Raw genomic sequence first — 27,496 nt, 5'->3', positions numbered from 1 at the left:
ACTGAATTAAGATTTTTCAAGACTTCGTAATAAAGTACTGATGTACCAAAAGAGCACCAAATGGGAGGGCACTGATGGAGTAAGTCTTAAATGGATGTATGGAAATGTTTGTTTGTTTGAAAATCAAACACTGGTGTGATAAAACCTTTGTAATTTTAATGTTTATAGATCGTTAAAAAATATGTAGTTGTTGCTGTGCTTGTAAGGTGAACATAGAATAAAAAGAGCAAAACTAGCTATGATGTACCTAACATAATTCAAAAGGTAAACCTGTTATTTTTACTGTCTGGCTAAAAATGTTTCCATAGCTTTACATGTCTGGTGTGTTTATCGAAGTGCTTATGTCTGTATAATTATGATGTTTGGTGTTATTTTAATCGTAGAAACGCAAGAGGGCACCAGTTACTCACAATTGGAGTAGTTACCTTGAAAAAAGTTGCTCTTAATACTTTTGCACACATGTTTTATAGACCTATATTATATTATTTCTTCCAGTCTTTACACCAATAAGAACAGCCTACTGAGATATAAAGCTCCACGTTTTCCATTATACTAAAGAGCATAATATTTACGTTACAAAATGTGTCATTAGTTCAATTTCACCATAATCCAGTAAATTAACTCAAATTTCTGTACCAGTGTTTCCGCTTTAGAAAGCAACTACGTTCATCATACGTAAATACGCTAACGTTATACTATATAGCAAGCGCGCTCACCAGTTATGATTGAATGATTGTCCACCCATATCACTTTCTTACTGCGAACTAAACATACAGCGATATCACATTTCGTTTATGGCATGATGTGACTTAGGTAAACTATAGCTCAAAGTTTGTTAAGCGCGTTTATCGCCACTAATCTGGTGGTGGTCAGCCGGATAAAAATGTGACAGCTTGTTGCGAGATATGTAAACATACGACATCCTGGAAGATACCAAAGAGCAGCGATGTCGCTTGACGAATCGTTTAGCTGCCATGTTAATATCATATTGTAGCCCAGTTCCAAAGCAGATATCATAAATAAGTTACTTTTAAATATCTAGTTGACTGGATTTGAATTTACCTCAAGGTGTGATAAATGTTTATACATATGTGTCATGTAGCCGCACCCCTCGTATTTACTCGGCATGGTTCATTCCCATCCGCCCATCAGGAAGTGTACACAAATGTGTTGGTGGAAATCAGCTGAGCGATTTCATTTTAGCTGGTTGCTGTTTTGAATATTCGCATGAGTTATCTGTCTTTTCTTGTGTTCGCCACTTCCCGCCATTAAATTGTTTGTTTGCCTGGAAAATCGTTATTGTTGTATTTTTGCACGAGATCTAGTGATCTGTTGGCTCCTGTTTTGCTGCAGTGGGTGAGTCATTCAGTTCTCGCAGTAACACATTAAAAGGTATATTGACGTAATAAAGTGTTATTGGGTAGATTCTTCCAGTCCATACTAATAGTATTTTTCGAGTAGAAAGATAACTGTCGAAAGATGGTTGTGACGATGCTTCATTATTGTTGATTTATAGTTAAGTCACACACTTTTATTTTTCGAATTAATTTTAATGAAACAATTAAACGATGTATTTTATGTAATAATGTAAAAACTCTATTAAACCCATTGACCATCCTGCGTAATGTCAATATTATGTATGAGGCTATGAACAGTGATCAAAGGTCCAATCCTACATGCTCACTATGAGATTTTAATACGAAATGATTATGCATAAAATGTGTACAGTTCTCTGTGTAACGTGAAGTCAATAGATCCAACATGGATAGATCTGTTACATAAGAGGTGTCTGTTGTTTTGCTTGAGTAAAGCTTCTGTTCAAGCATTATGAAAGAAGGTCAGGAAAGATTTTAATCCCCCGCATAAAGAACTAGTTGTTTATCAAATACACATCCATATAGTACATATGCAGTGAATTTCTTTCTCTAGCCCACAGTGCACTGTTTTCACAGTTGTTAGAGCACTCTTTATGACAAGATAAATAGACCAAAGGGGTTCTGTCCAACTGTGTACACTAAAAAAGTAGCAATGAAGAGAGCAGGTTTCATATTTGCTTGGTTGAGTAGCTGTTAGATCGCTCGCAGTTACAATGTCTACTTGAAAAGATGTTTCCCAATACAGATGCTGAAATTGATTAGTATAGGAAATGCAAAGTATTATGATAGTGTAAAATGTTTATACTTTCGTGTTTATATGTAGAAACTGGAGAATAGGGATCTATTTCAAATTGCAAATTAAATGAGACTTAACCACCACCATCATTTAAAAGATTTTGTTTGTGGCTTCTTTAATGAGCTGTAATTATAATGACCATAAACTGCTGATGATTTTAACAACATAATCCAGGATAATTGTGTTTGTGTGAGTGTGTGTTATATTGGCTTTGTGCCTCCATCTGGCACACAGCATCTCTTTGATGTGTGAATGAAATGCAGAACCGGAAATTAATACTTAACATTCAGAAGCATATTGGTTAATTGTGATGCATTTAGATTCATCAAAGAGTGGCCAGATAGAATGCTGAACAGAAATGTCAATATTTTGTAGTACTTGTAAGCAGGTGGACATGAGTTCGAGTGTTTGGGTGTGGGATTTGTGTTCCACAGGCACATGTGTTTGGGCTTTGCTTCTCTTAAATCCCTCAATCTCTAAATGTCCATTCGAGGCTCTTAGCATCAGAGTGAACAGATTTAAGTGTGTATGCGTGTGTGTTCTTAGGGTTTTTATCACCGGAGAGTTAGCAGATGTCACCATGTCTAAGAAGAGACTATAATCTACCTTTCTTGTGTGTACGTGTGTGTGAACTAATGACAGTTTAATAACTTGCTGTGTAATAATCTTGCTCAGGAGTTGAGGTGGGTTGTGTTTGTCTGTGTGTTTTCGAGTGTAAAAAGAGTGAATCATTTTTTTACCTCTTTGGCCAATTCAATCAGATTTGCAGACCAGTTCGAAACTTGAAAGGTCTGTATTGTCCTATTGATTGAGCAGATCAGCCAACCACAGTCTTATTGAAACAACCTCCTCACATGACTTTTCACATGAATTTGACTGTAGTTCCCCCTTCCATTCACGCAAAGCTTAAAGGACTCATTTGCTGTAGGCCTACTGCCAATGCTCTTTGTAATTCAATTTTTGTTTTACCTTTTCTCAATAAACAGCATTATTTAAATTATGTACGCAGTTCAGTTGTTGCCAAATTATGTGCTTTTAAATAAGTCTAATGTACATGTTGGGGTTTTGTGAGAACAATAGTTATTGTGATTATTGCCTTATTTCATTTGATTAAAAACTGATCAATGGGTTTTCCCTTTATTTCAAATTTTGTTTATTTAAACACCCGATGTGGACATAGTACATATTTTTACCGGATCAGTCTGTTTTGCCTCCTTCCACAGATGGATGCTGAGCATGCTGGGACATGACTGATACATGATGGATCCTGAGGAAGCTGACCTGCAGAATGACTACCGCTACCGTAGTTACGCAGCTGTCATTGAAAAGGCACTGCGAAACTTTGAATCATCTAGCGAGTGGGCTGATCTCATCTCCTCACTAGGAAAACTCAACAAGGTACATGAAACCTAGAGAACACAAATCAACAACTTTAACAAGAACGTTAACTGTAAAGATTATTGACTGATTTGTGAACTGTTTGTACCTTGGATACCAATGGATTACAACGTTAACACTTCCCTTTTGTGTGTAGAAGAGGAAGTTTTAGTTCAATTTAATTCACATTTTAGTTACTATTTTTAGGGGAAGTAAAAACATGTAGGATTGTCAGTTAAAGTGATTGTAAGGTGATAGGGAAAACATTATGATTCTACTTAACCTTAAACATATCAGAGTTGATGTTCAAAGTGCAGCTGATTTAATGTGCAGGACTTTTACACATTCCTCAAGATTAGACTAATACATTATCATCTTACCTTTCTTCATTCTGCAACCATGTTTCCACCTTTATATGGTGATGTGAAAAAACTGTTGTCTTATTTAAATGCCCCTTCTCGCTATATCTCTTGATACGGCATGTGATTTTCTTGTTTGTTCAGTGGGACTGTCCGGATGTATTGCGACTCACAAAACATTCACCTCCTGTATAGGTGTACCTGAGTGATACATGTCAGGAGTTGTGTATTTGTTTTGGATTTTACCCTTTTACCTCAACAGTAAGATGCAATCAGGGGTGTTCGTAACAAAAGAAAATGTCCAAAATCAATATTTTTCGAAACAAGGGCTATTTTATAACAGCAGTTTCTGTGTTTCTCAAAGTTGGGAAACACTTTCTTACAATGACACTTTGGTCTACTAGCCTGTGTTTAGAATACTTAAAAATATTGCACCTAGTGACATAATCAATGGTATGTCTTGCAAAACATGTCTCACATGCTGTGCATAGTAAACAAACCATTTGCTTTTCTGAGGTAATGTTGATCATTCTTTTGAAACCTGTTTAGCCTATGTGGTTGCTAAGAAGTGATACAGTATGTGCTGAAGATCGGAATCTTTGTATTAAAATGTTTTTTTTTGCAGTCTGTGTCATCTTACAGCTTACATTTTCAATAAAAGAAAAAAAATTATGAGACATTTATACAATTTCTTATACAATTTTATTAATCCTTTATATACAATGACAGTGGTTGGTCCGCTTTTTAATTTTTACACTCTCCATATCCTCTGGCTGTCAGTCATCAAGTCCCTCTCTTTCTCAGGCTCTGCAGAGTAATCTGAAGTACTCGCTGTTACCACGGCGATTGATAATAGGGAAGCGGCTGGCTCAGTGTTTGCATCCTGCCCTGCCCAGCGGCGTCCATCTCAAAGCACTGGAGACCTATGAGGTCATTTTTAAAATCATCGGCACAAAATGGCTGGCAAAGGATCTCTTCATTTACAGGTGATGTCATAACTTAATATGTACATTCTTTAGCTGCAGTTGTTTGGTATTACGTTGCCATGAGTGAATGTCAGAAAGAAATGTCAGGGCCATTTACATCCATGCATTTTATCCAAAATGATTTAAAGTGCATTGAAGTTACACATTTCATCAGTATGTGTGATTTTAAAATAAAATCCATGACCTTTGAGCTCCTAACACATTTCTCTTGCGTTACATTGTGAATATATTACATTGTGCTATATAAATAAAATTGAATTGAATTCTTTACCAACTAACCTACATGAATACTAAATTCCTAATAATAATTGTAATATCTTTCTAAATAATTCATTTAAATTCACGTTTTATAAAAAGAAAATAAAGCGTATTTAAAGGGCAAATCAAATTTTTTTAATGTCACTTAAAAGTATTTAAATTATTATAAAAAATATTTTTAGGCCTTACTGTTATAATCCCTATGCATAAAGAATTCTTAATTCAAATAAAATATATTTTGTATAAAAGTTTGCCTTACGATTCAGTTTTGGGGATAAAATTCAGATTTTTCCTAGTTGAGAATGTGTTTAATTGTCATGTGTGAACTCATATTTCAGTTCAGGGCTGTTCCCATTGTTGGGTCATGCGGCAATGTCAGTGAAGCCAGTTCTATTGACGCTTTACGAGCGGTACTTCCTGCCTCTTCAGAGGGCGCTGTTACCCAGCCTGCAGGCCTTTATCATGGGTCTTCTGCCTGGACTGGAGGAGGGTGCAGAGGTCTATGACAGGTACAGTTTATATCAGAAACCTCTACTATAAGCTTAATCAGTTTGTAATTTATTAAACTACCATTCACCCAAAAATGAAAATTCTGTCATCATTTACTCACCTTCGAGTTTATAACCAGATTTTGCCCCCCATTGACTACCACAGTAGGAAAAACCACAGTACCCGTTTACCCCAACAGTAAGAGGCAACCAGGGGTGTTCATAACCAATAAAATGTCAAAATCAATATTTTATGAAATAAGGGCTGTTTGGAAGAATGCTTATAACCAGACAGATTTAGCCCCCCATTGACTACCATAGTAGGAAAAAATACAATGGTAGTCAAAAGTGCCCCAGAAATGTTTGCTGTCCTACATACATTCATTCATTCATTCATGCTTTATTTCAGAGCCTTAAGGCCATATATAAAAAAGTACAGGAGGAAGTACAAGAGCAAGAAAAAGAAAACGATTAATAAAAAAAAACATTTACATTTTACATACAACAGACCCTATTTAAACGTATAAGCGTTCATTCCAATGTTTCCAAAAGCAGGATGAGTACCTTGTCTCACTCAATGTAATATTATTTATCACCATGATCATTGAATTTCTTGAATTCGACTTAAATTGTAGCTGTAACCCCTTAACACAGCATGCAATGTAGGGATATTATTGGACTCAAACAATTGACTTGCACCTACATTCTTCAAAATGTCTTCTTTTGTGTTCAACAGAACGAAAAAAAATGATGAAGTATTTTTTCCTACTATGTTAGTCAATAGGGGGCAAAATCTGTCTGGTTATAAGCATTTTTCCAAATATCTTTCTCGGTGTTCATCAGAACAAAGAAATGTATACAGATTTGGAACAACTCGAAGGTAAGTAAATGATGACAGAATTTTCATTTTTGGGTGGAGTATCCCTTTAAAGGTTGCATTATTTCCGTAAAATTATTGATATCCTTATTGATATTATTTGAGTTCATTTGGGAATGAGGACTGACACAGTTTAATATAGATTATATTTATTTTAATTTGCTAAGTAACATATATTCCTGTTATTGCACTTACGGTACTCTCTTGTTTTCACATTTCAGGACAGATGCGTTGCTCTTGAAGTTGTCAGTGTTGGTGGGTCAGCCTGTGTTTTATGGGGCACTGTGGGGTTCAGTGCTCATATGTCCTCTTGTACGGCTTCCAGCCACCCTCTTCATCGTTGCACATTTTGATCACTCGCTCACAGGCAGAGAACAGAAGTACATGCTTGGGACAGACCACAACCTTGTAGTGAGTATACTGTATAAAAAAGAGATACTTAGTCGAAGTGAGCACCACATATAATTTGACATGAACAAAAATGAGGCTGTCATCAAATGAAGTACAGTCAAAAAATTGAAAACACGTATTTAAATTCCCAGAGGATGAAATAATGGAAAAACCAGAATTTACTTTTATGCCTGCAGCCTTGTTTTTGTTAGTTGTTAGTTCTTAATGTAATTGAATAAACTGAATTTGGCTCCATGCAGGTAAAAGCCATCTGTCTCGCTCTGCAAGACTCCAATGTTTTGGTCCAGAGAAACATGCTGGAAATTCTGCTTTACTTCTGCCCCTTTGCAATCTACCTGGTTAGTGAATACCTGATTTGAGTAGCCATTATTAACACATAAACCCACCCTAGACGATCTGTGTAAACCTTTAATAATCACTTTTGTAGGATCCTGTAGAGTGTGCCATTCCATTAAATGAAGATGAGATGATCAATGTGGTGTCAGCTGCCTCACTCACTCTGCTCAGAAGAGATATGTCTCTGAATCGACGTCTGTATGCTTGGATACTCGGTACTGTTTTATATAAGAAAAATATAAGAAGTAAAAGAAAACCACACATATATTGAAGTGCTGTTTTATTTAGTAAATTTGAGTAAATTCATACTTGTGATGATGAGATAGCTTCTCAATATTTCTATATGTGTTTGATATCAGGTTTAGACATTAAGGGAGGAATGGTGGCTGCGGACTCCAGTTGTTGTAACACCGTTGAAGAGTACACAGCATTTTATTTCAGCACACACTCCAGAAGATTACTGGTGCAGGTATAGAGGACATTATACACTTACACTGAGATGACATTATATAACAGCTTGTTCAAATGGAATTGTTTATTTCTCCATAGACTAATATAATTTTCACTGTATGTTAGCAATACATACTATACAGTACATGCCTATTTAACATTACACTGTTGTTTATTTTGTCCTAATAGGCACTGGGGAATATTTTGAAACAGAAGGATATAGAGGCCAACCCAGACAATGTCATAGAGTATCTCAGACCGTTTCGCATCATTATTAGCCTTCTGGACAAACCTGAGATAGGTAAAAAATGCAAATACTGTACATGTTAACATACTGTACATTTACAGGTAAATTGTACTAGATTTAGCAGTTATCCTTGGTTTAACGGTTATCCTTTCTGTAATTTAACTCGCATCAACAGGGCCCTTGGTGTTGTCTGATGTGTTGCTGGAGGTGGTCAGAGCTTTTTACAGCTACTGTAAAGCAATGCTGGGAGAGGACGCTCTAAACAGCAGCCTGAGCGGCAGCCAACTTAACAGGTCAGAAAATCAATACACATATTATTAAAATAAACATGCTTTGCTGTATCTCAGGAAATGGAGTCTGGATCTAGGGGCCCAAATTTGATGTTGAAATGACATTAAATGTAAATAAATATGCAAGATTGTATTAAAGTCCCAGTGAAATAAAAAATTACAATTCCTTTTTTTCATGAAATATTGCAGTGTTTATTATAAATACGTAGCTTATCAGTGTGGATCGTTCTCTTTTCATAATTCATGTGCCCTCATAATCTTCAGTTAAAATCTGGAAAAGCACTTCCGCCCTCTAGTGACTATCCACCTCAAATGACATAAGTTAGACGGCTTGGGCGGAGCATACGTTAACTCCTCCCCTTCAACTGTCGGTATGCTGTCAGTTCTATTTCAAATTGACCTATCGCTAAGCCCCTCCCCGCAAACGCAGATGAGCCAATGACAGCTGAGTATCAGTTGCATGGGGACTGGAACTCGGATAACTTGAGGTTTCAGCGCCATAGAGAAGCATTGTAAAATCCGAAGCTCTCGTCGTTTTTATGGTGTTTATGCTACAAAAATGGTAAAACGATGTGCCTGGGGTACTTGTAACCCTGATTCCAGGTATCCTGAGAGGATTGGGAATGGAAATTATTTTATTCCATTTGCTAAACCTAAACAAGACAGCAAAATGAGGGCACAGTAACCTGATTCAACCCCACTCCCAAAGAAAACAGTTGTCATTACTCTCATTATTACAATTTATAATTTTCATGTGCTCAAGCAGATCGTTAAAGTCATCGTGTGCTTCAGCAAGGTGTCAATTGCTAAAAACGGTAAAGTTAACGAGTCCATGCTAACATACAAACCTAAAAAGCTAACTGTACTCATGTCATTTCATTGTAGATCAAAAAAACATAAACGAAGGTCTACATGTCAGTGCCTCTCCATATTAAACTGGTTAAATGTAAATTAATTTTACCTTACCCCACGGAACATGAACAATATTGTCATTTGCGATCATCCCACTTGCATTGTGATCTGTAAACCCTCGCTTCCAAATTAATCTGGTTATTTATCATATTTATTGTCAAATCTTTTATATATCCCTCCATGATATTGTTAAGTTCAACTAGAATGCTCCCCAACGAGAGTGTGTGCAAAATGTGTGAAAAAACTTGTGACAAGGCTTTCACACTGACAGCTCTCACTGTAAGACATTAGCGAACTGTGTGTGTTTGTACGAGTTAGCGACAGTATCTAAGGGGGGTGGGGCTTAGCGATAGGTCAGTTGCAACAGCTGTTTTTATTCATCCAATCAATTTGCAGTGAAAAACGCGAACCACGGGCACTAGTTTTCTCATTCGAAATTCTGTTTCACTCGGAAATGCGTCAGAATACTGAAGTAAAAATGGTCGCAACTTCCTGTTCACGGGGACTTTAAAAAATGCAACATAAATGTTTAGTGTGGAATGAAATTAATAATTACACAAATGGTTGTTTATTATCTCTGCAGTAAAATCAAGGAGAATAAAAACGCTTCAGAGATTATAAAGACTGTGAATATGTTTGTGAGTGTCATAAACGGCAATTATCTCTGGGATTACATGACCAGGCACTTCCAAACCTGCCTCTGGTAAACATGCATGTATAATAAACATTAATATGTGATGATAATTGGGATACAAGATACTGACTAGTGTTGCATCCGTCTCCTAGTTCACAGACTGATCCAGCAGAGAAACGTGACTCTAAAGAATGGAGCAGCCCTCCTTCAATCACTGAGCTCTCGACACTCATTATTTTCTTGTTGGATGTTATTCCTCTGGTATAGTGATTAATCTTTTACCAACATGTAAATGTCTGACTTTGTTTCATTGGCAATGACTGCATTTACATACAGAATGTTAATTTTGTCTAAATTTGTAATGTAATAATAAATAAGATGTGTTCAGATTTGTGTGATTGTGCCATTTGGCTTTTTTATTAGGATCTCTATGCAGAGATTCAAACGCAGTACCTGCCACAGATGCTGGGAAGCATGCTGCATTCACTGCGTGGTCACATAACATCCTTTAGCCTACAGGAGCTCACGCAGGCCATGAGAGCATGTTACAAAGTGCTGAGTAAGATCCAGATGCCAGTGGCCTTTATGGACATGGAGGCCGAATCGCATACGCTGGATGTTGAGCAAACACAGGTATATGGGCCATGTGGTCTATTGGAGTGTCCATGTCTCATTTAATGTATAAGCAAACATTTAAAATTCAAACAAATTATGTAATGTAATGCTAGGAATGATACTTTAATGTTAGCCGTAAATACCTTATTTCTACATTATACCCTACGTTGCATTGGATGTTACTTTTATTTGGGAAATATTGCTATAAAAGTTTGATTATCAATGTACAATTGTAGATCTTGGTAACAGAAGATCGTAAAAAGAAGGAGAGCAGCCAGGTAAAAGGTAACCATGAAGAGAACTCAGATGAGGTTGATCTGAACGGACATGATGCACTTGATGTTGAGCCGCTTGAAGCGCCATACCCTCCTTTGCGGTCTGAAGACAGTGGTTTAGGCCTGAGCGCCTCTCCATCTGAACAACACCTTCTACCAGCCCGAACTGGATCAGATTGTCTTTCTGGGACAGAGGGTGTTTGGAGAAAAAGAGGGACAATAGAAAACATGTCCAAGTGTTTACAGGACATATTAGCATCTGTGATCACAAGGTAAAGTAATAATTTGAACACTTTCCAGTGTATTTTAAATGGCATGTTGTCATGCTACTTACAGTATACTGTTATACTGTTTTACTTTGACTCGATAATAAATTTAACTGCCCACAAAATAAGATGAAAACACAATGTAACTTTTTTTTATTTTTGACGCGATAACTGAATGCCACTTTTAAAATTTACCCCAATGTTCTCCAAACTGATGCCCGTCTGTTGTAGTTATAAATATAATATAAATTTCATATATAAATATATATTTTTTTATGAAATATCCTCAATTGTAATATTTCTTGTTTAATTTTTTCATAATATTTAGATGAAATAAAAAAGCTGTTAACATTACATATAACGCAATAAAGTTCGGCATCACATGTATATATATATGCTTTCTCTTTTTGTTTTACTCTTGCTCATTCAAACTATCTCTCTCTGTATTTCTCAGGCACTTGCTGAATATAATTGATCCTGAGAAAAAGAAAAAACAGGAAGAACCAAATCGGGTAGATCAGAATGGCTCTCCCCGTGGCAGTAAGCAGTCTCCACTGAAACGTAAAGGCAGCCGAGACCTGGGTCTTATCAAAGACAGACTTGCAGAGTTTTTCAGCCCTAGTAAACTAAGGATCAGTGGCATTCATGGGTCTTCTGGGGATGGGGATAAAGACCACAGATCTGCAGAGTTGGAATGGATGGGAAGCTTCCAGTCAAAGGGCAAAGGGGAGATATCAGAGTCTTGTCGGCAGGCCTTCGCTGTCATCTGCCAACTTCTCCTGGAATGCACAACATTTCCAGTTTATTTCACAGAGGAGGAGAGCCAAGACCTGCACACAACCATGTTCAACAAGACAGGTACATTAAAGAACTGTACTCCACCGCTATGTTTTATTCAGTCTGGCATTGCCAGAGTTGCTTACATGTGCATATGTTTTTATAAACTGAGTTTTCTCTTTCTAACACTCGTTCGGTTTCTCACTATGGGAATGCCTCTGGAGTGACCGATTGAGGAAGCACCAATGACACCACGTCTGCCAGTCATGGCAGACCAATCGAACCTGCCGTTTCGTCATTCTCGCTCTCTTCCCCGTGGAAGATTTTTTGAAGCTATCCTCACTGATTTTGGAATTTATTGCTCAACCGTTCACAGACGAAGCCGCAAGGTAACGTCCCAAACGCAATATAATTCTTTGTTTGTTGAGTGACTTCTCAACTTAGAAGGAGATAACTAACGCGTTAAGGTGAGTTTTCTCCTCTTAGTTTCCGACGTTTTATGGGGTGCTTACCACGCACCAAAACACAGCTCCGTACGAGTTATTATGTTGTGTGGGCTTACCGTACGAAGAGAGTGCAGGCTTCATCATAGCGACGGCGAAAGAGCCGGAGAGCTCCGGGGATAAACATCCTCCACATCCCTGCACCTGTGGTATGTGGATTTCTGCTAAGGATTCTCACAACCTTTGCATCTCCTGTTTGGGTGCTAACCACACTCAGGCAGCTATATCCAACCCTGAGGGCTGCCCCCACTGCGCTTGGTTCTCGACTAAAACCCAAGAAAGGAGACTGCGAGTGGCGGTCGCAGGGAAATCGGACCCATACCTCTTTGCTCAACCCAGAGAGGAACAGATGGAATGTCCGCAGACTACTAGCTAATGGGGGGACATGATGGAGAGCGTTTCACCCATCCTTCCCCCGCTGTTCGATCCACTGGCAGGAGAGGAAGACGATGATGAAGAACTGTCCACCATTCTCGAAGATGAGGACGATGAAGATGCCATTCTTCCCCTGATTCAGTCCTGTCCGCCGAGCGCACAGCATGAGAGCTCACCTTCCCCTATTCAATTAGACCCGGATCTTATCGAAGTTTGTTGGAGGGACGCGCTGAGATGGTCCATCGAGTGGCTGACCCAGCCAGCGGGGAAAGGGGCTGAAAGGGATTTTATATGACAGGAAAAGACTTCCGTCACGTCTCCCACCAGCGAGGCAGTTTATTCCAGCCGTCCGAGCCTGTGTGACAGACTTTTTTCCCCATCGAGTTCCCGTCAAGGGCTTCTCGAGGCTGGACGATCAGGATATGGAGGATTTAGGAATGGCGGATCCTCCCCCGGTTGAAACATGGTGGCAAACTATTTGCACCCGAGCCGCGAGGCGGTTTTCTCTTCAGCGGCCTCAGTGGATCGGCAGGACGCATATTTTCACATAAATATTTTTCCTGCGCACAGGAAATATTTGAGATTTGCCTATCAGGGCACAGCATACGAATACACAAAAGGTTAGGTTCGTACCTAAGGTATGGGATCATGCCAGTGCGGTTCAGTCAGTTGAGCTGCTGGTGTTTCATCCGCCATCATTTTCATCCTCAGAAGTGGAGCGGTTGCGTTGTTTATGCCCAGTTCATGCTTTGCGTACATATGTACTAAGAACTCGCACACTTCGCAAGAGCAACCTGTTATTCATCTCATGGGCTGATGCTTATAAAGGAAGACCTATCTCCCGATAACGATTTCCCACTGGAGGGTAGAGGCTATCGTGGTATGTTACAATAGAGCCCCCGGCCGGACTAAGAGCCCATTCCACCAGAGTCTTGGGCACTGTTTAAAGGAATCTTGATACACGAAATTTGTGCGGCAGCCAGCTGGTCTTCTCTGCACACATTTGTCCGTTTCTATAAATTGGATGTGACAGAACCCTCTCTCGCTCACTCGGTCCTAGGGGTGAGTGATCGGGATGTACAATGATTACTGGGGCGTTCTTTATGAAGGGCAGACACCCCCACGGGTCGGCTGGCACTTACAGTACTTAACTAGATCAGTGATCCTCATTCACTCGTTTTTTTTTATACCCCTGCTTCATCAGCATATACTGGAGTTGTCTATATTCCATAGTGAGATACCGAACAAGTGTTAGAAAGAGAACTTTAGGTTACTAATGTAACCCTGGTTCTCTGATAACATGAAGTGAGGTATCTCACAACATTGCCCTCCTTGCCTATTTCGCACGGAGAAGAGAAATGCGTAGAATGACGAAACACCACGCCATTGGTCTGCCATGACTGGCAGATGTAGTGTCATTGGTGCTTCCGCAATCGGTCACGCCAGAGGTGTTTCCATAGTGAGATACCTCACTTCAAGTTATCAGAGAACCAGGGTTACGTTAGTAACCTAAAGTTTTTCTCCTCAGGGATTGACAGCAGCCTTCCTGAGTGGCTGAAGTTCTTGATGACTCTGTGTTGTCTGATGAAAGACTACCAGGTATAACACCAGACCTTCAATGATGAGTTAAATGATCTAACAATAATAAAATTATCACATCACCCTGCTGACTTAGTGTTTTATCAGTCAATCAATAAGAGCTTTAAAATAATGGAACGCAGTGTTCGTTTTGTCCATATTCTCCTAAAAGATGATACTGGTTGGAAATATTGCATTGCAGTATTAGCCTGATTACAGAAGCACATCTACAAAAACATTTTAAGCAGGTTATGCAAAGACTGCAGGAAATGATCCTAGACAAATACAGCAGTATTGACCGGGAATAAATTGTTTGTGCAGCATGTTTACTTATTGTCTTTTCCCTGCAGACACTTTCAATTTTCACTCTTAACAGCTTTAAAATATTTTAGACTAAATCTTTCCCACACTCTTTAATGTTCTGATGAACGGGTAGTCCTGCCTCAAATTCACACCAGAAGTCGACAGCTCAAACAAACAGAGCGATGTTTTGATAGCGTTTTGATTATGTTTACAGTGTTCAGAAAAGTCAACACTTGAATGGCTTATTTACAGATTAAACTGGAATAGGATAAAGTATTTTTTACAATTAAAATATACACCAACTGTTGTTTAGCTCTACTTAGTTTAATTTGATGTTTTTTTTGTCTTTTGTGTGTCTACAGGTGCAACATGTTGCGATCTCCTCTCTTCTTGAGCTGATCAATCACTCACAGTCTTTAGCTCTTGTCATTCAGGATAAGAACCAGCGTTATAAGAGCTCTGATACTAACCCGCTCAGTGGACAGCTTCAAATGGTCACCCTGCCTCCCATTTACCCTTCTGTTCTCAAAACTTTGGAGAACTCCACAGACTTTTACCTGGTAAATAGACAAATTGTCATGTTTCTGTTGTAGCAGCTTTGCGCGTACCTTGTCATTTGTGAATGAAAATAATATGAAATGGATAGTGTAATTCATGCAACAAATCATGAGTATTTATGCTTCAACAAATAGAAAACGTGAATAATCCAGAAAATACTTGCATATTAAAATACAAACCTGATTCCAAAAAAGTTGGGACACTGTACATATTGTGAATAAAAACAGAATGCAATGATGTGGAAGTTTCAAATTTCAATATTTTATTCAGAATACAACATAGATGACATATCAAATGTTTAAACTGAGAGAATGTATCATTTTAAGGGAAAAATAAGTTAAAAATTTTAAAAGTTAAAAAGTTTCATCTCAAAAAAGTTGGGACAAGGCCATGTTTACCACTGTGTGGCATCCCCTCTTCTTTTTATAACAGTCTGCAAACGTCTGGGGACTGAGGAGACAAGTTGCTCAAGTTTAGGAATAGGAATGTTGTCCCATTCTTGTCTAATACAGGCTTCTAGTTGCTCGACTGTCTTAGGTCTTCTTTGTCGCATCTTCCTCTTTATGATGCGCCAAATGTTTTCTATGGGTGAAAGATCTGGACTGCAGGCTGGCCATTTCAGTACCCGGATCCTTCTTCTACGCAGCCATGATGTTGTAATTGATGCAGTATGTGGTCTGGCATTGTCATGTTGGAAAATGCAAGGTCTTCCCTGAAAGAGACGACGTCTGGATGGGAGCATATGTTGTTCTAGAACTTGGATATACCTTTCAGCATTGATGGTGCCTTTCCAGATGTGTAAGCTGCCCATGCCACACGCACTCATGCAACCCCATACCATCAGAGATGCAGGCTTCTGAACTGAGCGCTGATAACAACTTGGGTTGTCCTTGTCCTCTTTAGTCCGGATGACATGGCGTCCCAGTTTTCCAAAAAGAACTTCAAATTTTGATTCGTCTGACCACAGAACAGTTTTCCACTTTGCCACAGTCCATTTTAAATGAGCCTTGGCCCAGAGAAAACGCCTGCGCTTCTGGATCATGTTTAGATATGGCTTCTTTTTTGACCTATAGAGTTTTAGCCGGCAACGGCGAATGGCACGGTGGATTGTGTTCACCGACAATGTTTTCTGGAAGTATTCCTGAGCCCATGTTGTGATTTCCATTACAGTAGCATTCCTGTATGTGATGCAGTGCCGTCTAAGGGCCCGAAGATCACGGGCATCCAGTATGGTTTTCCGGCCTTGACCCTTACGCACAGAGATTGTTCCAGATTCTCTGAATCTTTGGATGATATTATGCACTGTAGATGATGATAACTTCAAACTCTTTGCAATTTTTCTCTGAGAAACTCCTTTCTGATATTGCTCCACTATTTTTCGCCGCAGCATTGGGGGAATTGGTGATCCTCTGCCCATCTTGACTTCTGAGAGACACTGCCACTCTGAGAGGCTCTTTTTATGCCCAATCATGTTGCCAATTGACCTAATAAGTTGCAAATTGGTCCTCCAGCTGTTCCTTATATGTACATTTAACTTTTCCGGCCTCTTATTGCTACCTGTCCCAACTTTTTTGGAATGTGTAGCTCTCTTGAAATCCAAAATGAGCCAATATTTGGCATGACATTTCAAAATGTCTCACTTTCAACATTTGATATGTTATCTATATTCTATTGTGAATAAAATATAAGTTTATGAGATTCGTAAATTATTGCATTCCTTTTTTATTGACAATTTGTACAGTGTCCCAACTTTTTTGGAATCGGGTTTGTAGTTTGAAAAACACTGTATAAGAGGACACCTGTTTTATATACTTTTATGTAAGAGGACATATCGCTGCTGTCCTTCTGAAACCTTGTATCTCCATATTTCATAAAATCATATTAGTCACCCTTTATGTTTGTCACTGGATTTTGCAAATATCTAACCAATAAAACTATTAAAAGTGCTTGTCAACTTTGACAACACAGTATGCAATCATTTAAAAAAGTTTCATATCCTGAAAAACTGTGAATTTGGACATACAAGATTTCAGAAGTACACCGACGATATATTAAAATGAATGGGATCAATATCAGAATTTAAAAGCTCCTCCCCTTTTAAATTACCCAATAGCTGGGCGGATGATTGATTCTCTAGATTCTAGAAGTAAAGAACGATGTTATAAAAATCGTTGATTCATTTTGAGACTGAATGCTTATATCTTCTAAATGTGAATTTTTAATTGTTTCAGATCACACTATTTAATAGATATTCTTAAGACATTTACATTTATGCATTTGGCAGACACTTTTATCCAAAGCGACTTACATTGCTTTATCCTATACATTTATACATAGGCATGTGCAATCCCTGGGATCGAACCCACAACCTTGCGTTGTTAACGCAATGCTCTTAGCACTGAGCTACAGGAAAGCTTAAGACTAAGATATTCATACTAAAAAAAAACTTCCATTTTGATTTCATGGGGACTTTAAAGGCACTGTGGTAATTCTTACTTGTCTCTATCACAGCGTGTGTCTCAGGTGCTGTGGGCTCAGTTGGACATTGAGCGCAGAGAACATCATGTATCTTGTGTGGAGCTCTTCTATCGGCTTCACTGCTTGGCTCCATCTGCAACCATTTGTGAGGACATCATCTGCCTGGGTTTATACAGCAGAGACAAGGTACTGCATTTCTTTCATTGAATACAATAAAACTCTAACATAAACCTTGATGTAATTGTGGGTTTTTGTGTTAGGTTGTGTGTCTGGAGGCCCTCCACAGGTTCTCGGTTCTGTGGCACCTGACACGAGAGATCCAGACAAATCGCAACACTTCTCTCAAACGCTCCTTTGACAGGTCATACAGTATGTTCCATATTTCCCATGCATATTGAATTAATTTGCCATTTCCACTTAATCTCTCTTTGTTTTCAGGTCTTTATTTGTGGTACTAGATAGTTTAAACAATCAGGATGGTAGTGTTAGCGCTGCGGCACAGAACTGGTTGGTGCGGGCTCTCTCGCTTAGTGATGTGGTCCGCATTCTGGAACCAATTCTGCTCTTATTGTTGGATCCAAAAACACAACGATCACCGATACAGAGTGTAAAACAAAATCTCTCTGTTGGTGAGTAATCATAAACATGTTGATTTTTTAATGCGTTTTATTTGCACAGTTATGGAATATATTTATATTCCTGTGGTCTGATTTTATTCTTCATGTGATTTAGGTAATTTTAAGCCACTGAGTTACAGATCCACTATGAAAAGTTCTGTAGAGGAACCGCAGGACACATTTGCCAGTCGATTCACTGTAGTAGACCGTGAGGCATTGTGGACGGAGCTGGAACGAGATCCAGAGCTAATGAAAACACCCTCGGATTCCCCAGGAGTGTCCCAAAGTGAGAGTGAAGAAACAGAGGGAGAGGATGAAGAAAGACCGGAAGAAGAAGAAGAGGATAGTGAACACACAGAGTCTGCAGACACTAGCGGTGCTCAGAACTCAACAGAAAACTCCAGCTCAAGCTCCGCCCCTTACTTTCAGCGGCGGGATGATGGTAGCGTAGAGGAGGCGGTGGCCAATGGGCTGAAGCGAGTAGACTCGGAACGCACTCAGGTTTCTGATTCGCTCTCGAGCGATGAAGACGACGGACAGTTGGAGGCCATGGCCAAATCACGGCAGCTGAAGCGACAGCGGGAGAAACGAGAGGCGGTGGATTCACTATTCCGTCATGTCTTGCTTTATAAGCAGCAGTATGAGAGCAGCCGGATTCTTTATGCCTTCACTATTTTAGAGACTATACTCCGAACAAGTGCCGGGCCATTTGTAGAGGCTCTCTCTAATACTTCTCTGGATTGCAGCTCCACCGCCCATCTCAACCTCATCCAAAACCTTTTGCAAAGGCACCGGCAGGCTGAAGAAGGTGGAAGCTTCTATGGACGATTGCAGAGCTCAACCCCACCAACTGCAGCCACTCCTGACCCTGCATCTTCTCCTCTCTATTCACCATCTTCCCCGTCTTCGCCACCAGCTCTTCTGCTTGAGCTACTCACCTGCCTCTGTCTGCGGTACCTCCGTTCTCACTATCCGTCCTATGCTAATGTTCCCACCCCGCAACTCCAGGCAAATCGGGAGGTGCAGGTGAAAAGCGTAGAGGTGCTAACTGAGTTGATGATCCAATTGGTCAGGGTGGCCCAGCAGGCTCAGATCGGAGATGCAAAGTGCTGTGCTAATCTGGAGGCAGTGCGTAACCTTCTTTGGAGCTACAAGGTGCAGCAGTATGTTCTCCTTACCCTTTCAGCCTCCATGTATGTGTGCCAGCGGGGTGAGCAGTCTGACCAACACACTGTGCTAGAGGAAGACCTCGAAGGGGAGCTTTCGGAAGAGAGTCTGATTAACTTTGGCAGAGATGGGACCTGGGCTGAACATCCGCTCCAGATCGCCCTGTTGAAGCTTCTCAAGGTTCTTATTGTGTTGGAGCACCATGTGTGTCCACCACACACCAAGGCACACGATTCACACAAAGATCACGATTCTAACCAACAGCGGCGGGCAGAACCTCCTTCCTCAGCCTTGGCTCGAGAGTGGCAAACAGCTGTCATGTTCCAGCAGTCCATCAAAGCAGTACGTTATGTTGCCAGTCAACCTATCACAGCTCAGGGCATGTTCGTGTCGGCAGCAGCCCGGGCTTTGCACCCACAGTACGGTTGCGCCATGCACCCAGCCTGGGTGACTCTACTTTGTGAAGTGTTGCCATATTTAGGACGATCACTGGCCATCATTGTATCGCCTATCATTGCCCAGATTTGCAAGAACCTGGATGAGCTTGTTAAACAACATGAGCATGATGGAATCAAGTCTTCACATAAGTAAATAATGTGTGCATGTGTTAGAGTGTTTAAATATGCATTGAAATGTTTTTTTTTTTTTCAAATTGTGTTGTTTTCTTTGTGTAGCAGCATCTTGAAAAGGGAGAATATCGCACCTGACTATCCTTTGACTCTACTGGAAGGACTTACCACTATTACACACTACTGCCTTTTGGACCACAAGAAGGTAAGTGTTCAAGCACGTGCTTAAAGGTCCCGTGTATAAAATTTAGCATCATCTAGCGTTGAAGTTGCAAATTGCAACCAATGGCTCACTCCAGCGCTTAACCCTCCCTTTCGAAGCACTACGGTGGCTGACACAGGACTAAGATGTTGTCACGTTTTCGCTTCTTTGCCGAAAGAAATAACGTATTTTCAAAACACACTCTGTAGAACAGTTTGTCCGTTTAGGGCTACTGTAGAAACAACATGGCGAAATCCATATAAGGGGACCCGTGGTGTATGTATATAGAAGTAGCTCATTCTAAGGTAATAAAAACATAACGCTTCAATATGTACGGTTCGGATCCCAATTGATGATGTAGACATTTGCTTGGGGTAACAATGTTCTCCTGCACCCTATTTACTGATCCACTTACATACTATTGCAATCATATCTTATCTCGCTTTGGTCATCCTGTGAGTCAGGTTCACCACTGAATATGTTTGGTCAATCATGAAGCTTTAAAACACTAGTGACTTAAGCTGTAATGTGACTTTTTTTGCTCCAGGCAATTGTAAGCTGTGATGCTCCAGACATGCGAAACGCTAGCAATGCCATTTTGGATGAGTTTCCACACATGATCAGCAGCATGGCTTTACTTTGGGGCGTGGCCAAGGGCTGTGACTCCACCCATGGCAGCAGAGTGTCACCCACCTCTGTGTACTTTAAGGGCACAAAGGTAAAGCTGATAATGAAAGTAAATAAAGTCAAATGTTTTCAGGTGATTTAGTTTGCATAGAAATGGGATCATGCTGTTAATGTGTTGCTGGATATGTTTTTGTTCTGTAGATCTTGAGGCAGAAGGTTTTAGAGTTCTTGATGCCATTGACTCAACAGTTCGGGATGCAGGTCATGGCCTCTGTTGCTGCTGTGTGGAGTAACAGGAGGAGCCGCAAAAGATGCTCCAGGAAAAAGGTGAACAAAATGAATAAGTATGCAAAAAGCAAATCACAAAGAAGATATTCTAAAGAACGATTGTAACCAAACAACATGACCCCATTGACTTCCAATGTATGAATATCTTCATTTGTGTTCCACAGAGGAAAGAATCACATACAGGTTTTGAATGACATGAGGGTGAATGAGGACAGCATATTTATTTTTAGGTGAACTATCCCATCAACTGTTCTGAATGTGGCATTCTGTGTTTCTATATGCATATATAGATTTTGCCTGATGCTAGTGATTCCCAAATGACCGTGGTAGACCTGGTGAAGGCACTAAACATGCTCCGTACGGACACGATACTACAGCTCATCAGAGAGGTGGTGAAGAAACCCCATCAGATCAAAGGAGACCAGGTACTGCATGCATGACACAAGCTTGAATACGCATACTGTACATTTTTAACCGTTGAACCATGTCATGTATTAATATCCACTCTCTTTCTCACTAACAGAAGACTACTTTAGTTGACATTCCAATGCTACAGTTCAGCTATGTCTACATTAAAAGGTAACAGTTTACACTGACATCATCCTCTCTTTTTAGTTGGCCTAATCGTATTAGTAATCATGTGATGTCATTCACCATCAAAGTTAATAAAATGTCCATTAAGGTCAAGTGAACTGTGGCAATGTCAAACCAATGTCTACAGTTAATGTTCAATGGTGTTTAATGGAAACACAAACTTTATTAGTGAAACGTCCTTGATGGTAACTTGTTTTTGTTTTTGCAGTCTTCCACCTCAGGCGCTTCAGGAGAACATCAACTCTCTCCTCTGTCTGCTCAGAGAATCTGTCCAGCTCAACCTTGCCCCACCTGGACACTTCTTGCTCCTTGGGTGAATAAATATTCATTTTGCTGCCTTTGGAAAACCATAATTTACTGCAATTGCTCATATTTGCATCTCCAAAAGAAGCCATTACTTCTCTGCATTGTGTTATGTAGAGCCCTTTAGTATTACATGGTACTATTGAAGGGTTAAAGGTTTTTTGAAGCACTGTACCGACTGTTTGCTTTACTGTTGCAGCATGCTAAATGACTGTGTAAATAGACTTCCCAATATGGATAACAAGAGGGATACTAAAGAACTGCAGGTAAGACCAGTACAGCTTAATGCATTATGTAAACGGTTCCTATTATTCATTGTCTAATGTGGTTAAAGTACCAGATAGAATCCTAAAAAGTGGATCCAATGTATCAAATAGTCAAAGTTTGTTTACACTGTAATGGTATTCTCTACAGGAAGTCAGTCAGCGTATACTGGAGGCAGTGGGAGCTGTGGCCGGCTCGTCTCTTGAGCAGACCAGCTGGCTGAGTCGTAACCTGGAAGTGAAAGCTCAACCTCAAGTCTGTCTACAAGGAGAAGATGATGACCATGAAGCCAATGATTCTGATGGTAAAACTACAAAGAAGTACAATCAGTCAATTGTACTTATGTGCTTATGGTGTTTTGATTTTAATGCTGTTTTCTTCGTCTCAGAGTGTGCAGGTCAGGGCAGCACTATGGTGTCTTCTTCAGCGCCATCTGTATTCAGTGTACAAGCTTTGGCTCTGCTGGCTGAAGTAAGAAACATAAACGCATGTTCTCCAGATTAAACAGAATGCAAAATGTAAAGATTTGTTACAGTACGGAGGGTGGATTAAGTAGATGTTGACAAAATGATGACAAAAAACACAAAATAATGTAATGTGTATATAATCATTATATAATAATTTGCATGAAGAAAATGAACTTTGTATTGAATTTGATTTTAAAATGGATGATGATTTTGTTACAGTATTACAATCATAAGAATTTTGGGTGGAAATGTGTTTAATTATCAAATTCAGTTGTCACAATGCAACAAAAAAAATTACACAATCTAACATGAATTCGTAACTATTTTAATTTTCTCTTTTTTTAAAGTTACGAATTCATGTGAGATCATGTTGAAAAAATCTTAGTCAAAAATAAACTGATACTAATGAATACATTTATAAGTCATCGGTTTTATACATATACACTCAACAGATTAACCATGTGTGTTCACGTTTTTGTGTGTGTGTGTGTGTGTGTGTAGGTTCTGGCTCCTCTTTTGGACATGGTCTATCGCAGTGATGAGAAAGAGAAAGCTGTGCCTCTTATTTCTCGTCTCATGTATTACGTTTTTCCCTATCTAAAAAATCACAGGTAACTATTACAAAAGACACTTTAGTTAAAATTGTTTTAGGGTTTAAACAGTTTTTAAAGTTTTAAAAGCAAGTTTTAAAAAGTTTGTAAGCATGAGGATCAAGTGAATAGGTTTTAATTTATAACTCTTTGGCCCGGGTTCACAGTCACGGTTTTGCTTAAGCCAGGACTATGCCTTAGTTGAATTAAGATATTTATGTCACTTTTATAGAAATGCCTTAGAAGAATACATTACTGGTGTGCATCTTGAGACAAAACAATGGCACGGATATATTTTAAGATATTTCTGGGCAAGTTATGTTGAGTTAAGACAGGTCACACATTCATTTTAGTCTGGGACTACCCTTAAGCCTTGTCTTTGAAACCTGGCCTTAGTACTTCTTTATAAATCTCTTTCTCACCCTGTTTACTTCTCAGTGCGTATAACATGCCTAGTTTCTGTGCGGGTGCTCAGTTGTTGAGCAGTCTGAGTGGATATGCTTACACTAAGCGGGCATGGAAGAAAGAAGTGCTGGAGCTCTTTATGGACCCAATGTTTTTCACGATGGACTCTTCATGTACCTGCCAGTAAGATGGACTTTTAATTTTTATTCTGGTTTGAGCCAATGCTGATGTCCGATACAGCTCTTTTTTTTATTTATCTGGCTAATCTATCAGTCTATAACCAGTATGATGCTTAAATCGCTAAACTTTCATGTTGTGCTTTAGTTGGAGATCCATCATAGACCATCTGCTAACTCATGAGAAAACAATGTTTAAAGACTTGATGAGTGAGTATATGTAGCCTACATCTTTGTGTATTTGTAAGAGTGTTTGTTATGTAATCAGTGTTTAGTTGTATTGTGTTGGTTTGTGTTTTACAGATATGCAGAGCAGTTCTTTGAAGCTATTCAACAGCGCCGAGCAGAAGCCAATGTTACTGAAACGTCAGGCTTTTGCCATGTTCAGTGGAGAGAATGACCAGTATCATTTCTATTTGCCTCTTATACAAGGTATTACTCAGTCTGTAAGTGTAAAACAAATATGCACATACAAATATATTGCAGCTTAGATTTATTTATGTTATATATGTCTGTTTTAGAGCGTCTAACAGAGAACCTGCGTGTGGGACAGACCCCAGCAGTGTCGGCTCAGATGTTCCTCATGTTTCGTGTTCTTCTGTTGAGGATCTCACCACAACATCTCACCTCACTCTGGCCAATCATGGTGACAGAGCTGGTAAGGACTATGACTGTTTCATTTGTTTTTTTTATCAATGACCATTTCTGTGATGTTGTTAGAGCTGTGCAGTTTAAATAATTATGAATAGTCATTGTTGCCGTTTGTCTTTTATTTTAGATACGCATTTTTAATCGCCTAGAGAAGACCCTGCTGGATGATAAAGAGGTTTCCAAGTAAGTCAAACTGATTTTCCATTTGCATTGTACCACCTCAATCTTTTTGTTGGCCAATACATTTCTCACTCTCTTGCTCTTGCTCTTTATCTTTCCTCTTCTTTTTAAGGAGTAAATTACGGGGCGGCCATGACAAGAATGGTCTTCTGGGCTTCCCGCAGACAGAGCTGGACATGTACCTGTCAGCCTGCAAATTCCTAGACACCGCGGTGTCCTTCCCACCTGAGCAGATGCCCCTGTTTCAAATGTAAGATGAAGCTGTGAACTATGCATACTTTATACATGTTTGTCGGTGAGAAATAACAAGAAATAGTTTCACTTGATCATTATTTGTGAATTCGTGACAAATGTTAAATTCTTTATTCTTTAATTACAAATATGAAGATGTAGGGACTTCACCTGGAAAATGAAAATTCATAATTTACCGTACCCACCCTCATGTCCTTCTGAGCTCCTGTTGTTTATATAATACAGTTTAAGTTTACGTCCAAGCACCAAATCCCTTTGTTTTTCAGAAAAAAACACGAACAGCATCAGGATGAGTAAATAATGAAAATAATTATTTTTCCTTTCAGAGGCTCCTTGCGTACTTTTCAAGGAGTTCTTCAAAAGGAAGTTTCTATTAATAATATATAACTTCACAGATATTTCCTTATTGGGCGTTTAGTTGTTATGACTCTAAATAGACTGTCCTGGTTGCCCTAACATTGGCAGCTGTCAGTAATAGATCATTAGGTTCTTTTGAACTCACGCTTAAAATAACCTCTGATCTGCTCCATTGCCTAATATTTACTGTTCACGATCTAGTAATGTATATGTAGGTATCGCTGGGCTTTTATTCCTGAAGTAGACGTGGAGCATTTTGATGGTCCTGAAAACACTCTTTTGGAAGGAGAACAAGAGTGTAAACCTCATGTCGTCAGAATACTGGATGGAATCAACCGACGTTACGGGGTAAGATCTTTACACACTGTGTTCACAGAACAGTTAGTGTTCTAGAAACCATGAGGTAGACATTCTTTCACTTTTTTATTATTAAATGGTTTACTTCGGGTTATGCCAAAACCCAAAAACCATGTTTTCTTTAAAACGAAATATGTAGAGTATAATCTCTTAAACACGTGTGTTCAGGAGCTGAATGGAACAGTGGGGGAGTTGAGCACAGACCGTGTGGAGTTCCCTCTGCTGACTCTGCGATCTCTTTCTTCAATCGTGGATCTTGTGCCGTTCTTCAATACCCTCTGCTGCTCATTTACTAGCTCTTCCAGCCTCTCTGCGCCCCTCCCACGCTATACCGCAGACTACCCACCTCCCAGCAGCTACAGAGTCATGAAACGCCTGGAGCAAATCATAGAAGGAGAGTTCCTAGACGGAATGGACAGTTAGATGATCCACACATCTTTGGAAATATTTTTCTTAGATTCTGTATTATCTTTAGTAATGTTATTGGTCTCACACAAAAGTCAAGTGCAATGAGATTTCATTGTAGTGTAACAGAAATGTATAAAAGGTCCTGCAAAAATATAAAGTTGTTGTCAGAGGTGAATGTATCATGTCTGTATCATGACGTTTTTTCAAACATTCTTTGCATTCTTTTACTGTTTATTATTACGGTTTATTTATCATTACTGAATAAGGCAAATTCAACATGAGTGTTCCATGTTTCAACAACAGCATGATTGTTGTTTTGTCTATGAATCTTTCCATTTGTATAGGCTGTCAGTCACAGAGTCACATATAGGGGTGATTTTGGAAAATGCTGACATGAATGTTTGTTTATGCACCAATAACTGTTGATAGATCTTTTACTCTGCTGTATTTTCCTGCTTTAAATCTAGTAAATGTAATATGTCTTATTGAGTTTTGAAGTTTAATTATTTTTAAGTATTGAATGTCTTTAACTCTTACAGTATATATATTTCGGGACCTAAGGGAATGTTTTGGATCCATGTTTGTGTTCTTTATCATTCATCAGTTGTCAGATCTCTAGGAAGTTTTTATGCTGTGATTCTATCCTCCTATTGACAATGATATTAAGTGTTAATCGCTCATATGCTACCCTGGCTATTTTGTGCTGTTTAAATTCTCAAGCCAGTAGAATTAAAGTGCCTGAAACTAAAGTTGTAGAATGTTGTAGATGCACTAAAATTAAACAACTTTCCTTGTGCTAATCTATGTGCTGTTGTGCTAGAATTGCCCATATACTGTACATGTAAGTCCCATTAAACAGTAATATTAGATGAAACAAGTATTCTTGGAAACCCCAAAAACACCACACATGTCCCCGGTTCATTCATTGGAATGTTGTTTTTTTATTTAAAAAAATAAAATCAGAATCAGAAAGAGCTTTATTGCCAAGTATGTATGCACATACAAGGAATTTGTTTTGGTGACAGGAGCATCCAGTACACAGAAACAGCAACAACAGTACACAGAGACCGTAACACAATAGAATACAGTACACAATGATTTAAATAAGGGCCTATGGGTATAAAAAATTAAGAAATACAATACAATAAACATAAGATAAAGATATAGAGAGTGTAAAGCTATGTATGTATGTAAATATGTACAAGTAAAAAATAAGAATAGACTATTGTAGTACAAGGTATGTGCTATACGGCAGAATGAATGAAATATTATTTACAGAAAAAGTTGTATAAAAATAGATAGTGTGTGCTTGATGCTCAAGTGAATTATTTAATGTGAAAGTACAGCTCAGCTAAATAAAATAACTTCATTTACTCTTGGGCCTGTTTAAAAAGAAAACTTTACAATAAAGTTGTTTTTGTTAACAATTAGTTAATTGCATTAGCTAACATGAATTAACAATAAGCAAAAACGCTTTTATTCATCTTAGTATTCATT

The 27,496-nt window shown here is 39.0% G+C and overlaps 1 protein-coding gene across 3 annotated transcripts; it reads left to right on the top strand.

The window, feature by feature from the left end:
- Window position 1: 1 nt before the first annotated feature.
- dop1b (DOP1 leucine zipper like protein B) lies at window positions 2-26,876 on the top strand. 3 transcript variants are annotated; one of them, XM_057335257.1, is made up of 39 exons: window positions 2-1,356; window positions 3,396-3,570; window positions 4,713-4,894; window positions 5,491-5,661; window positions 6,739-6,928; window positions 7,168-7,266; window positions 7,356-7,479; window positions 7,624-7,733; window positions 7,904-8,015; window positions 8,137-8,254; window positions 9,747-9,866; window positions 9,950-10,058; window positions 10,221-10,430; window positions 10,649-10,959; window positions 11,408-11,811; window positions 14,137-14,207; window positions 14,852-15,049; window positions 17,559-17,711; window positions 17,786-17,886; window positions 17,964-18,154; window positions 18,258-19,896; window positions 19,987-20,083; window positions 20,628-20,798; window positions 20,909-21,034; window positions 21,286-21,420; window positions 21,519-21,574; window positions 21,798-21,902; window positions 22,092-22,158; window positions 22,307-22,460; window positions 22,545-22,627; window positions 23,125-23,234; window positions 23,652-23,801; window positions 23,943-24,004; window positions 24,098-24,226; window positions 24,316-24,452; window positions 24,573-24,628; window positions 24,738-24,875; window positions 25,450-25,582; window positions 25,760-26,876. In XM_057335257.1, the coding sequence occupies exons 2-39, from the start codon at window positions 3,430-3,432 to the stop codon at window positions 26,012-26,014; spliced, it is 6,918 nt and encodes a 2,305-aa protein (XP_057191240.1). In that variant the 5' UTR covers window positions 2-1,356; window positions 3,396-3,429; the 3' UTR covers window positions 26,015-26,876. The 3 variants fall into 3 exon arrangements, with proteins under 3 accessions (XP_057191240.1, XP_057191239.1, XP_057191241.1); XM_057335256.1 differs by having other exon boundaries at window positions 19,984-20,083; XM_057335258.1 differs by lacking the exon at window positions 25,760-26,876 and having other exon boundaries at window positions 19,984-20,083; window positions 25,436-25,578.
- The last annotated feature ends 620 nt before the right edge of the window (window positions 26,877-27,496 follow it).

Source organism: Triplophysa rosa, linkage group LG6 (genome assembly GCF_024868665.1).
Source record: "Triplophysa rosa linkage group LG6, Trosa_1v2, whole genome shotgun sequence".
NCBI lineage: Eukaryota > Metazoa > Chordata > Actinopteri > Cypriniformes > Nemacheilidae > Triplophysa > Triplophysa rosa.
This window is presented reverse-complemented; position numbering and strand designations above follow the sequence as displayed.

What these genes read in the sequence shown, in the direction of transcription:
- dop1b (XM_057335256.1), top strand. Translation starts at nt 3,430, where the DNA reads ATGATGGATCCTGAGGAAGCTGACCTGCAGAATGACTACCGCTACCGT. An exon ending in GGAATCAAGTCTTCACATAA is followed by an intron (nt 19,897 to 19,983) that starts GTAAATAATGTG and finishes TTCTTTGTGTAG; the next exon opens with CAGCATCTTGAAAAGGGAGA. An exon ending in CTATTTGCCTCTTATACAAG is followed by an intron (nt 24,227 to 24,315) that starts GTATTACTCAGT and finishes TGTCTGTTTTAG; the next exon opens with AGCGTCTAACAGAGAACCTG.